At 43.8% G+C, this 14,307-nt stretch overlaps 1 protein-coding gene across 1 annotated transcript; it reads right to left on the bottom strand.

The window, feature by feature from the left end:
* Positions 1 to 2,730: 2,730 nt before the first annotated feature.
* On the bottom strand, positions 2,731 to 11,840 carry LOC138304279 (zinc-binding protein A33). Its single transcript, XM_069244210.1, has 9 exons — positions 11,569 to 11,840; positions 9,825 to 9,896; positions 8,865 to 9,040; positions 6,288 to 6,698; positions 5,703 to 5,798; positions 5,326 to 5,559; positions 4,213 to 4,235; positions 3,982 to 4,112; positions 2,731 to 3,832 (listed from the first exon to the last, which is right to left on the bottom strand). The coding sequence occupies exons 1-9, from the start codon at positions 11,756 to 11,758 to the stop codon at positions 3,288 to 3,290; spliced, it is 1,878 nt and encodes a 625-aa protein (XP_069100311.1). The 5' UTR covers positions 11,759 to 11,840; the 3' UTR covers positions 2,731 to 3,287.
* Positions 11,841 to 14,307: the final 2,467 nt, after the last annotated feature.

The following is a 14,307-nucleotide window of genomic DNA, read 5'->3' as shown; positions in this document are numbered from 1 at the left end:
CCAGTGTTAGAGCATGCACGCCCTCCTTTAAACTTGGTAGGACTGGCTTACACCTGTTTGGCACAATTAAATTTGCCTACCAGTCCCTTTAACAATGGTATCCAATCTACCCAGGGCCTGTAAATTAAATGCTACTAGTGGGCCTGCAGCACAGCTTGTGCCACCCACAGAAGTAGCCAACCCGTCTCAGGCCTGCGTACAAGTCTTCATTGTGGGGCATGCCCTAGTAGTGAAAAACAACAATTTGGTTTTGGACTGTTGTGAGGACTACTCCTCACAGGCTAGCATTAGGAATTCCCTTAAAAGTACTCCAGTGGTAATTTCTGAACTATGAGTAGCGTGGGCATGTTTGGAATGGTAGTTACAAATCCTGCCCATTGACGTAGGTGGATTTTTCATTACTATGGTGGAAATGCCACTTAGTGGGTATTTCACTGTGCTTGTAGCTATTCTGCTTTGCAGCCAGACTCAAATCCACTTAGATTTGTATAGCCTGTGCCCTCACAAAAGGAGTTTGTTTACCCCTACTACAGAGGTCGAGACCCAGGGTTGGGGCCGAAAGGGAGTGTTGGAATGTTCTTTTGAAGTTTCGCCTATATCAAAGGCATTGGAGTTTAAGAACTTCGCTTAACTAGATACTGCTGGTCCGGCACACCACCCAGAGGAATCACCATTAGGACTGACCTGTGGCCTGTTAGGTGACCAGAGGGCCTGAAAGTTCACTCCAAGGACCCTGATGCACTGGCCTGCTGCAGGTTCCCTGCTTCAGTTAGCCCGGGGGAGGGGGGAGCACAGGATTTCTATGGTTATATTTTTTCTGGACCACCTTATTGCTGCCACCTCAGCGTGTGCTGAGCACTACTCGTGACCTCATCGCAGGGGGAGCACTGAGAAACCATACACCTTTAGGAGGGGCCAGGATGGAGGAGGAATCCAGCAGCAGCTGTTCGAGGAATCCACCAAGTGCACACAATCTGGTACCCCTGGGGGGACAAGCAGGCATCCCCCCACCTTTGGGATCAGCATCCCCAGGGAACCTTCTACACCTTGTGGTTGGCTTTGGTGTTCATTATTACCAAATAGTCTTGTACAGACCATACCTATTAGCTTTGCTAATGCTGGTTAGCAAGGGTTGCGGAGCTCAGCACCACAGTATCTGCTAGGCCCTCATCTGGGTCCCTCCACATCAACTTGATCTGGTTCTTGCTGTATCATACTACTCTACCTTCCAAAACCAAGAGCCAGGTCATCAGATTCCCCATCATATCCAGACAAACCTGGGTTAGTGAGCAGTTGATCAGTGGAGGACTGTAATTTTAATAATTGTGCCTAGTATTTGGAGCATTTTGAAGTGCCAATCCTAGAATAGTGTTTGAATGACAAACACCCCAGGTCAAGTACTCCAATAGATCGGTCCTTGTAGGAAAGTACCCTCTTTCTTGGCATGGTTACCCCTAATTTCTGCCGGTTGTCAGTATGTCTGTCTTCTGGGATCCTGTTAACCAGGACCCATGTAGTTTTGTTCTTATCTGTACGTTTTTCTTACCACAATTGGCTTACTGACCGACCCCCCCTTTTTTTAAATCCCTAATATATGGCACCCAGGACATGGGGGTTCCAGGGGATGCCTAGGGGCTCCAACATTTCTTCCGACTCCTATGGGCAGCATATGCAGTGTTCTGCAGGCCTGCCACCGCAGTCTGCGTGAACCAGGTGCACTTACCCATTTTCACTACAGGGCACTGCAAGTCACCCCTAGACTAAACCCTCAGTGCTGGCCAGAGGACATCCCTACACTAGCAGATGTGCCCCCACACAAACTCCAGTTCCATTTTCCTAAACTACGTGACCGAGGGATGGCCACTGTCTACACATGTTCTAACATAGATCTCATGCCCAGCTACATAATGGTAACTCCAAACCAGAGACTGTTCGGTATTAAACAGGTCAGAATCATACCCCAATATTGATGCCAGTATTTGAAGTATGATCCTGCGCACTCAAGCTCTATAGAGTACCCCCCTAAAGCATTGGTACCACCAGTTTTACAGGGTTTTCCAAGCTACCCAGCTGCTGCCACTCCCTAAGCCTTGTTGGTGACCATCTTCAGTAACCTACTGCTGGTTTCTTGCATTGGTTCGGGCATCTTATGGCAGATAGCAAGTATTGCCCTTTAGCGTGGACAACACTAACGTTTCACATAAAAGCAACCAGTGCAACAGAGCATATATTAAGCAATGTTAAAGTAACGAGCGCAGCTATGGTATGGAGAATACAAAATTAACTGAGTCACATCTGAAGCATGTCAAACCGGTGGTTTAAAGACTGCACATTTATGTCTGCGGGGTAGGGTCTGCTAAGGTTAGAAGTGAGCCTTTTAATACTTCATACAACCTACTCCTAAATTTATTAACTTGGTCATAGTATGGTGTCTTGGAGAAAAAGATTAACATTTTGCAGAATCTTGCAAATAACTGCCAGAGCTGGGAAGGGCGGACGTTTTTGCAGGCAGAATAGTCTAGCGTCTTCCTAGACTAGTCTGCAAAAAGAACATCTTATTTCGCAAAGCAACCCGAATTTTCTAAATGACGCCTTTGTTTCCCACTGGGGCATATTAACTTCAGTTATTAACGGACTACCACAAAATAATGTTTTCACGTGCTCTCCAGAGGACGTGGACAGCGTGTACCCAGACAAGGTATCCAATTAAGAAGTAATTTACAAGACAAAGTAATTTGAAAGTTTATTAGGAAAACAGTACAATTTCTGACCAACGACGAACTAACAAGACTTCAAACAGCAAAATATACAACAGAATCGGAGATCCATTTTGAATACGGCGCTCAGAAATACAAAGCAGTACGTTGAAATGTTCCGTTTAAACAATGCAATCTTCTAAAAATGTAACGCATTTGAAACTATAAAATCAAGTTTAATCACGCCGGTACAGTATTCGATGAAGGGGATACCTTCAAAAAACCTTCCCATCTTGCCCTGCGCCACATACGCATTAAGATTCAAACAAATTGGTCAGTTACTATTTCTCAATCTCTAGACAAAAGCAAAAACTAGATTGAAGGTGCTACTACATTCACCCTTGTTACAGGTATTGCAAAGGCGCATCTACACTAACAAATCGAAGTGTAAAGCGGGAGCCATACGAATGTTTTAGGGTTGAGGCAAGATGATGTGCATAAAAGGCTACACAACAAAAAGGTGAATGCGGCACTACTCAGAGCACTAGCAAAAAGCTTCCTGCAGTTGTCGGGAAGGGGGAGAGAACCTTATTAGAGCTTGGTGTGAACAAGCTTCAGTGGCTCTGCATTCTTGCCAGAATCTTGAAGGAATGGTGAAAGGTATGGGTACAGCTTCTCGGTAAAGGACCCATTGAAGGTGTAAATGGGAGACATGTCATCAGCATTGTAAAACGACACCTGTCCCCCTTCATAATCCAGGTAAACACCAATCTTGGAGGGCTTTGAAGTCAAATTGAGGGTCTTGGAGGGAGACTCTAACGCTTTGAAAGCATTACCATTTCTAAGCCATATGGCCCAATAGCCGTTCTTGGGATTCAGCTTGATTTTACCCTTCCTATTACTAGACTCACTGGCCATCCCAACATCCCAGGCTGTCTTATTCCCTACTTCCACCTCCCAGTAGTGCTTCCCAGAGTCAAATCCTTCGGCACCAAGCACAAGAATACACTGGCTGAACCTCTTTGGGTTGTCTGGAAGTTGCTGCTTGGTATCGGTGTACTTCACACTTGTCAAACCTTCCGACAGCACGAGATTTGGATGAGCAGTATTGGGGTCGAGAGTCAATGGCGCGAGACCTGCAAGAAGAACACATCAGATGTCATTGCATGACAAAGTACTGTTCTGCAAATCAGTGCTGACAAATCTAAGCAAAAAACGGGCATTTCAAGGGCCCGTTTTTGCATCTGAAACTTGAGCTACAAATCTTAGAAAGTAGAATAGTTACCTGGCTGAACAACGGACTTCAGCTCCTTCCATATGATGTACTGAAGTGGGCCCTTGAAGCGACCCTGGCTGAGTTCCTTGTTAACCAAAACACTCTCGGCTGGAACACCCTTCCTGTGCTCCTCACAGCACCTAAACGCAAAAACACGCGTTTAATTATGTACACCACACAAAGAAAATTAACGCTTTTACACTACATGCAGTTGAAGTTTTCATAGCAAGGCATACATACTTTTCAATGAAGCTCTTTATATCCTGCGGGAGAAAGAAAAAACTATTAACCAATGGAAACTGTATCCAAAATACATGTAAATAACTGGAAATTACTACCCAGGTGGCCCTACATCTTCAAAAAAAAAAAGACAAAGGTGAGCCAATGGACACCTATTATAGGTCTGAATAAGCGAATATTATATACTCTACTTTATACAGCTGCAATAGCACTTGGCGATGAGACCTGATTTAGGACACCGCGCACTAGAGACTACTAATAACAGCAATACATTTACAGGCAAGTTGAACACTCCGGGCCACATGAACAAGCCTTGCATTCACAAACAGCACAATATGCAGTGTATTAAAGACAAAATGATTTGTTAACCAAATACAGGTTCGATATTCAAAAGGAACGGTAATGATTGTGCTACAGCGTTCTGGGCGCAAAACTAATACCTTACGCCACCAGGCCCCAATAAATTGGGGCATTTAAGCTATGAGGGCCTCATCTAATACTAAGCACTATCGCAGTAATTGCAGAGCCAGCTCAGTCTTTCACCGAAGATGTTATAACTACAATGTCCTCTTGTTTACTACACTTGAACATTTTAACCGTTTGTAGGGTGTATACAACTACTGTAAAGTAGTTCTGCTTGAAATTGAGACGGTTGGTGAGCTGATGAGGACGGTCTGCCCCTACGACAGAAATGAATTTGATGTAAAATGTAATAGTACCACGTTACTTTATTTTAATGGATTATAGCCTATTAGTCGCGGCAGCCTGTACTTGGATTGTGCTAGCTATTGACTATTTACCTAAACGCAGATTAGGTTTTGTATGTTTTTCATTGTAACCAGAAAACGCTCTTAGAACGTATTGCGTGGTTTTTAAAAACCATTGCAGGTCAGTTTGTGACCCATTAGGACTCTTGGATGGAACGAAGATTTTGCACATTAAAAATACATCTCTTAAAAGCAGCTCTGAGAATCGCAAATAGGAAATCGGTATTCCTAATGTTTGGAATTCTGGCCCTTTCACGTACAAGGATTCAGTTAGTCAAGAACGTATGAAGCAACTTATAGTAGGGTTTTTTGAGGAGCCAGCACTAACCTTTAAATCTATACTTACAGTTAAGAATGCTATTGGGTCGCTTTCATTGAGCCTGGACTGAGTGGTTGAAATGGCCTCTTCAATAAATTCGCAATTATCCGTCATCTTAACCAAGTTGGCCTCCATATCCTTCAGCAGACCTTCTGCTTCCGCATTGAGATCTTCCACCATTTTTGCTTCTTTTTCACGAAGGAACTGGTGAAGCTTTTCAAACTCACACTCAATGTGTTTCTTGTAATCTACAATATTCTCCTAAAGTGAATCAAACAGGCAATGAGGGACCCGATTAGTACAATTAGTTTTGAGGATTAAAAAAAAAAATTGAACCGAGTATCCCGGTCAACCAGTTACACCACAAAGCAGTAATGGTGCAGTTTAAAGCCAAACCTACTCACCCTGTGTAATGAAATCTTCTGGCTTTGGTCACATTTCAGCTTCTGGTTTTCCTTCATGGTGGTCTCCAATGGAGACACTAAAGCGATCAGTTGGTCCTACAATTCAGTTATAATGTAACAAATTAGTTCCGTTAGACGTGTGATATTCGACAGTGGCACAAAGCAACTTTTACATATAAATTGGGGATGTTGTCGAACTAATAATTTCGGAGACACCGGTACGCGTTCAGCAACGCTGGTCGTAGATCTAGCAATCGAGTTGGAACAAGGGCCAGATGGCATTTGCAGAGTTTATGGTGTGGAGAGTTGAGTTTTTAAATACCACAGCAGGGTAAGATTCCGACTTCCGGTAGGGAAGAGGTCGTGTCAAAACAACCTTAATGCACTGGCCGTGCTTTATTGCAGAAAAGCAGTTAGCAAAATGCTATTAAGGCCACTAAACTGGAAATCCACTGCACTCAATCTGACCTGTATACCCCACAGTAGGATTAGTGCGTTAACATGACTACATTAAATAACCCAATTAGTGGCAGTCTGATTATTAACACGCGCCCCCAGCCCCAAAAATCTGATTCCAAGGCTTACCCGATACACTCCTACAGCGTCCTGTATAGGCAGGAAGTTGTGATTAGAGTGCTTAAGAGAGTCGCGGCAGATTACACAAGCCAAGGTCCCATCATCCTTGCAGAACAGTTTCAGCCTCTCGTCATGCTCATCACATTTTTCCTTGGGCTTCACATCTTTATCTTTGACACCCACGGCTGCTTTCTTCACCAGGTTAGCGAGGACTCTGTTGGTGGTGTACTTTCGTTCAGTCAAGACTTCCTTGCATTCTGGGCAGGAAAAGGCAGAGGCGCTCTCCCAAGATTTATCAATGCAGTGCTTGCAGAAGTTATGGCCACATTCCAGAATGACGGGTTCCTTGAAGAGTGACCTGCATAGTGGGCAGGTCAAGTCCTCGGTAAAGTCATCCTCCTCGTCGTCCACTTTTCGTTTCTAAGGGAAATAAATGGGCATTTAAGGCACGCATTTTCAGATACATTACACTAATTAGCACCTTAGAACCGACTTGAGAGTGACAGGCAGTTGTCCCTGCTAGTTACTCTTAAGTACTAAAGTCAGCGTGCACAATTGATTGGGCTAAGCACCCAATGAAGAACAACCCCTTGCTTCCTTGACCGGGTGGGATGAGCCTCCACCCACATCCACCCGGCGCCAGAAGAACCACAACAGGTAAAGATTTACCCACAGCCGAGCTGCCACCCATACTTGCAGCTACACTTTAACTCTAGTACTCACATGGCGACCTAATGTCCAGTTTAGAGGTGCGACAGATTACCACCAAATGAGCATGGGTCGGTACAGGGACCGTTAAGCGCCGCGCCCGCCAACACTTAAGGCAAGTACAACGTGTAGTGCACCCCGAGATGGCACAAACGAGCGAGCAGTCTGCTGCCTCAATTACATATGATGAGTTGGTTCTCTGAACGGACACTCGGGTGAGGGCGAGTTTCCTGGAAAGGGGGTGGGGGGACAATGTGAAACATACAGCGATCCATTTACACCAGCAGATTGTCCAATTCACTTTCGGAAGTCGAGGTCAAATGTAACCTCAACAGAACAATGCTAAACCGGCGTCGTCTTTACGTAGGTTTGGTGGATTCCAGCACCGCTTTATGCAACTATCACAAGACAAGAGGTGAAGCTGTAAGCTTCTCAAACTAGTCGAGTTCAAACACCCGCAAACTTAACAGCTGTATCAGAGGTTAAAGTGAAATTGTTAAATAAGCATTCTCCTATCCACTAACCGGCCTACAATGGATGGAACGTGTACATTGATCTGTTCTCCAGGAACAAACAGAAGAAATACAAAGGATGTCAATTTTGAGTTTGATTGCATTTATTTAGACATGTACAATTAATGACAACATGACAAGACAGATGATTTCTACTTGCCTTACAAACCCCCTGTAAAAAAAATCTAGCCGAGCATTAACATCTGCTAGTCCAGAAACGGTCTTAAGAGACCATCTGTTTTTCTGGGGGTCCACAACACTATCTGGGAGACCTTGAAAGATTGAAAAGATTTTTTTAAAAATGAATTTAATCACAGGAAAATTAAGCCGTGTCAATAAATGTTAAGGACTGGGCTCATTTAAGTCGCTTAGTGGTGGGTATAACTCGTAGTATGGACAGCTGGTGACGCTAAACATGCAACAAAAAAGACGTTAGAACCAAAGGAGCAGTATGGTACAGCCCGTTGGAGTAACTTGTCTTAGTATCTAGAATGTTTAAATGTTCTGAAATTGCTCTGGTTCCCAGTAATTTACTAGGGTCCCCAGAATCTTAAAGATTAAGCTCTAGTGTAAGAACACAACACGCCTGTGCCAGATAAAGGCAAAGCGGTCATAGGCCAATGCACATTTCCCGACTGAAAGATTACAAAACGTCTCCTAAAGGAAGTTTGGCAGGGGGACAATTAGCGACTGCCCACTAAAAGCACCAGCACGGTACCCCTTATAAGAGGGGAACAGCCTGCCTCGTTCGGATGCACCTTTGCTTACCATCAACAATGCCAACCGGAGGTTAAGCCTGCATAACCAGACCACTGGTGCACAATGTGTACATTTTACTCAGTATATCGTTGCTCCGTACACACAACAGCTAAAAAAGACCACCCAGTCAAAGTAATATGCAGGCAGCCTTATTTAACTGCTAAGGTCCTGCACGCCAGACAGTGCCCAGTCAAAACGATGCGCCTCACGTGTATCGTTAAAAGTCCTCTAATGCATCGCACCATGCCAAAGTGTTATTTGTTAGCCACAATAAATTGTGGTTAACATCGGACATAGTTCAGTAGATACTACAATTTGGAACACAGCCAACTGTTTTACACGTGCTGGGCTTAATGAGTAGGGTCATAGTTACCCTTAAACGGCAGTAGACTGCACGAGGAACAGACTTCTGGCCACTCGCAAAGCACCAGCAAACCACGCACAAAATCAAATACCATTAGTATCTTAACCTACTGTTGGGTAATGTAAACCCGGACTAGAGAGCAGACTTATACTGCAGCGACCACCCCTACGATTGGGAAGACAAACAGCAATACTAGCAACCATACAAAGTTTGCAGGGGCGGACTGTTATGAGTTCTTGTTACCTTCTGATCACCGTCTCCATCTTCAATTTTTCTTTTATTGCTTCGTGCGGTTTTCCCCTCAGACTGGTCTGACACGCCATTTGTTTCATCCTCTGTGTTGTTCAATTCTTCGGTTTTAATTTGCTTGGCTTGCAGCACACGAGATTTATCCACCCATTCATTCTGACGCCGATTCACTGCAGAAAAAGTTATCTTACAAACACTTCGTAACAGGAGTTAGGGTGCACGTAGCATGCGAGTTCTGTAACTGCAGCTACAACTATAAAGGGGAACAGATTTGGAAATGCTTCACAGCCAAAATGGGCAGAACTAAAAAAAATGATACGCCGGTGAAGCAGATTTACCAAACGTTACACATTTGTCAACGAAAGCAAAACGCACCACCAGAACCGAGGTGCTGACTAAATTGCAGCGAAAAAGACCAGTGCACGTATGGTGCGCTCACCAATCTATTTTATGGATTTTTACGACACCAAGCCGCCAAAATTACGTCACAGCGCGAGCTCTGGAAAGCAAGGCAGCCTTCGAGTCACTTAACACTTGGCTGCGCGCAGAAATAGAAACAACTGTACTAAGTGCAGCAAGACCAAGGTACCGGAGTAACAAAAAGTACCAAATGAGTGGAAGAGACCAAAACAATCTTGCCACTCGGGACGCACAAAGTAATACTTTACAATGTGAGGCACTAGCTCCAGCAATCAGCCTGCTTAGCCACCACAAAGTAAGCCACTAACCAAAGCCAGTAAGACCAAACACTGATTATGGTAGTCCAAATACGGTAACCCCCAAAAAAGCACACAGCAACTCTAGAACTAGAGTGTATCTGCTCCTTCTGCCGCTTCTGAAAAATGCAGAAAACAAAATGAAACACTTCAAGGCGCGCGTTATGACTCCAGTAGTCCTGGTATGGAAAGCGGTACATCTATTGGCCGTGATAAATACTGCTTATTACAGACTTACGTCCAACGTAATGCACGTAGAATTCCTCCGCGTTCTCCTTCGTCTTGCGGGTCTTTATAATCTCTGCAGCGTCTATCAGAAAAAAAATATATGTTAAACTCTCACACCACGAAATGCTGCAGCTCACACAAGCACGGTCGATCAGCACTATAAAAATAGTTACCAAACGAGTGAATAACATACCAAGATGGCGTAGGGTCATCCCTTCCATGACAAGCTTCTAATGTCCTTAAAGTCGTTTTCAAACGAAATTAACATTGTAGGAGGCCATCTCCAACACACCGAGCTGTGAGACGAGCCCCTGAAAGAAAATGATTCACAACATGCGTGCAACCAAAATCGGGAGGCGCGAGCCTAGATGGTGGCGATGGGGGTATTGGCAGAGCAAACAGTGTTGTGTCGTGCTCTATTCGGCTGCGAATTATCCGGATGCCTCCGTCACGAGGACGAAGGCTCAAGTATTCGAAGGAAAGCTAGTTTCCCACCATAGCTTGGCGTAACGGACTGCAAGAGAGCAGCGAAATGGCGGGACATGAGGACATATGTACATGATAATGGCGATTATTTGATGGCGATATTCTGCGTTTAGGCATTTGTAAAGCCTAATTTATAGAACACTTGTGTTCATTTAGCGACTCCTAATGAGGTGGCACACAGACCTACCTGAGATTAAGAGTTAGGGATAGTGATGGTTTTAATAAAGCAGTCTTTTCGAATAGTCCATTTTCTTTCAAGAAAAGGAACACTGCCGATTCTTGAGGTTTTTAATTTAACACTAGCACAGGAGATGGGGGCCGTGGGGACACCAACCCCATTTGTCAAGTTACCACCCTTGCGGGCGCGGTATTTGGGGGTATGGGATATTGTGTAGGTAGCAAAAAATTCACACCAGTACAATTCGGTATACGGAAAGGACGCCGCACAACAAATACCGAACCGGTAATGGGCGGTTTACAACCCCACGGATATTTAGTGCACGTGGCCCTTGGTGCAGTAGGAACCAAATATGTGTGCGTTATGCCCATTTCAGTAGCGGTGATGCGGCACTGCGTAAAACACTAAAAAAAACTCGAACGCCAACAGCAATTACAGCCAAAACGACTAGCGTTTTATCATGTACTTACAAGCGGCACATCGCCACTAATCCAAGATGGAGACAAGCCAAACGGCATACAAAATGGCGGAAGGGGCGCGCGCCCGCTCATGCGTCCACGCCATTGCATCCATTACAGTTGCATCACGTGACAGATACACCAATGAGAGCCCGCCACCGCATTTTCAACTGCGCAATGGTCTTGCGAAAAAGGGAAGGCATTGGGACCAAGTTAATTCGTGCCGACAGATCTGTTTCGGCTACGTATAACCACGTAATAGAATATAGACGGGCAAACTTAATTTGCCACTCAAATTCTACTTAACACCAATCCCAATGGGGATACTGATTTAAAACATTTAAGGACTCATTAAGGATGAAAATCTTGCCAATATAAGGCAGTTACGCAAATCGGCTTTTTTTATCGACAAAGGACTGTCAGATTTACAAGCCCGTGCGCCCGCCGAAATTTACGGCTTAAAACCGCTGCCTCATTTGGTATTCTGTGTCATACCTCCCGTAATATGATATATAAATACTACGGACTGGGTGCTGCACGTACTGAACACCACCCCTCACCCTTAGAGGCCGACACGTTAGTTATGTGCCGCAGGACCTCGCATTACGGTTCACCCTCAAACCCATCCTTACGCAGGGTGTTGTCGCTACGGCGACACTTGTATGTACTGCCGATGGTGACGGTCTCTGCTGGTTCCATATTCTCCTCTTCGTCGTCATCACACTCGTCTTCGTCTCCCTCCATGTTTTCTTCTTCCTCATCCTCTTCACAAGTGCCGCTCTGCTCCATCTTCTCGGGCTCAGCGACGGTAGAATTTGCCATAATACCGGTAAAGCGACCACAAGACGAGGGTGAGAAAGCTGCAGTTACCTCGCTGCCGCCTGAGAGAAGAAGGCTGAGCAAGGTCGGGCGGGGAAGTAATAGATCGAGCGCGATGACGTCACAATCACGCAGACGTAAAGAAAGGCGAGGCTTAGAAGCCACACCCTAATCTTCCTTCACTTTTTTTCTTTTTAAGGCGCGTGCATGCGCGGGTACTTTTTCGTAGCTCCCGTTGTCATGGGAACCTCTGGAGCCGACCATTTCCTCCTTCCAGTTCTTTCCTTTCTTTCCCCATTGTCCGCCATTTTGTCGAATGCCAGCCCCAGTGTCTCCATTTGTTCTGAATCCTTTAACGTTAGGAAAGTGACTGCGTCGCTTAAGACAGTTGCCTCTAATCGTACAAAAATAGCGTCGCACAATATGCAAAAGTGAAATGCATTCATTTGAAAACACTTTCTTTTTAATGTGTGTCATGTTGGCCAGTTTACATTTTTATTACTGTTTTATATAACGCGAACCAAACCTACCAAGTATGGTAGCCAGCCACCTTTTACAGGAAAAAAAATATGGGCTAGCTGCTCTCTGTTCAAAATTCTGTGAAGACCCGCATAGGACAACTAAGTACAATTATATATGAAATACATGTACTTATTATTTAACATGGCATGCCAGTATTTGTAGATGGAGTAGTTTCTGCCGTGATAAAACCAACGACCATTATGTTAGCAGTAAGCATATTCTGTCGCCGTTGTGATGGAGTATTACCGCCAACATATAAATCAGGCACTTACGGATCAGTCACATCAGTCTCAATGTGAAATTAAATGCTTTTGGTTTTCAGCAATAAAAATGAAGAGTTAAAACAAAATCTCTGCAGATTAGTGTCTCTTACCTCTCTCCCCTAAACCTTAAGTACCTACGTAACATTTCATTTCTTTTCAAATAGCTGTAAAAAGGGAAGTAGCTTTTAAAAGCTGTAATTTTTCACACATTTGCTTGAAAGATATTTCGGTGGAACATGCCATTACTTTTCAAATTAAGGTGCCCATTTTTAGGTTAAGCCTACCAGACAACACAAATTCTCTGGTTGCAGAAGACCTCCCATGTCAAACAGGATTACTTTAGAAGCCACCCCAGAGTCATCAGATAATCATCTAACTACTGTAGAAGTCATTTTCTCATCATCAAGCTCTGGAAGTCATCAGCAACGTTTAGAAACATGCTGGATGATTTGTGGATGACTTGAAAATAAGTACCTGATGACCTCACAAGGTGTGACTATACCTGATGACTTCAGGATGATTTAAAAAGGAGTATCCAATTACTTCAAAAGCGGTGACTATTCATGATGACTTCAGGGTGATTTAAGAATGAGTATCTGATTACTTCACAAGGTGTGACTATTCCTGATGACTTCAGGATGATTTAAAAATGAGTATCTGACTACTTCACAAGGTGTGACTATTCCCACTGATTTTAGGAGGGTTTAAAACTGAGTATCTGATCACTTCATCAGATCCAATTGTTCTTAATGATTTGGGGGTAATTTGCAAATAAACATCTGATGATTCCACAAGCATAATTTATTCTTAACGTGATGAAACTGACCCCGATGTTGTGAGACAGATTTGCTGGTTACCCCAAGAATATGCCCACTGGTTGGTTTCATTTATTGGCAGAAAGGTCCAACATTCTCTATGATTTTAGTTTATTTTTTGCTGATTACTACTTAGTGAGCACTATATAGGTATTAAATCAGTTTTCTTTAAATGTAAACTGAAATACAGTGTGTTCATAAGACTACATGAGAAAAGTCATAGGTAAACAGTTTTTTATTTTATTTTCTTTAACACAATTTACATAATTTATATTTATAATAGCTGCCATTAACAATGTATATTGTGATAAAATGTTCAAAATATTTTAATGTGATTCCAATTTAACAATTGTAGATGCAATTTCGTGTTGCAAGCATAACACATAATTCCCAAAATTAAGTGAATGATGTCACTGTAATACAAATTACTCGCAGGCCTAGTATATATATATATATGAAGCTTATGTAGCACGAACCTGGCCAAAAGATAGAGGAGCACTGTACAGGAGCAGAGGCAATAATACAGGTAAAAGACTGTAGTTGAGGAAAAGCTGGCTTGTGGCAGTAGAGGTGGATTCTTATTATCATGATGCAGTGTTCTTTAAAGAGGTGTGTCTTCAGCTGTCTCCAAAACTGAAGCATGTTTTCTTAAACACGCCGTGGGACTTTGTGTGTTTTCCATCTCTCTCCCTTTTGTGCTTCTCCTCCCACCAAATACGCCCTCCCCCGCGCTCCTGGTTGTTTTCTTGCTCGTGTGCTTCTTCTCCCGCCAGATTGCTCTCCCTTGTGTGCTCTTTTTCTCCTACCCGACCACACCTACTCCATGTAGCTTCTCCCACCTAGTCCTCATCTGCCCACACAGGTCACCATCTTTAAAAAATATATATTTTATGTTTTATTTAATTTTTTTGCTGTGTTGGGGAAGACCAAGCAGCATGTAGTTGCTGACCCC

This window comes from Pleurodeles waltl, chromosome 7, assembly GCF_031143425.1.
Source record: "Pleurodeles waltl isolate 20211129_DDA chromosome 7, aPleWal1.hap1.20221129, whole genome shotgun sequence".
Lineage (NCBI taxonomy): Eukaryota > Metazoa > Chordata > Amphibia > Caudata > Salamandridae > Pleurodeles > Pleurodeles waltl.
The sequence above is the reverse complement of the archived record's forward strand: the minus strand, read 5'-3'. Positions and strand labels throughout refer to the sequence as shown.

Coding starts and splice junctions, on each gene's coding strand:
- LOC138304279 (XM_069244210.1), bottom strand. CDS start 11,758: ATGGCAAATTCTACCGTCGCTGAGCCCGAGAAGATGGAGCAGAGCGGC. Junction 5,799..6,287: donor ACGCTGTAGGAGTGTATCGG/GTAAGCCTTGGA, acceptor ACTGAATTGTAG/GACCAACTGATCGCTTTAGT. Junction 3,833..3,981: donor GAAGTCCGTTGTTCAGCCAG/GTAACTATTCTA, acceptor TTCTTCTTGCAG/GTCTCGCGCCATTGACTCTC.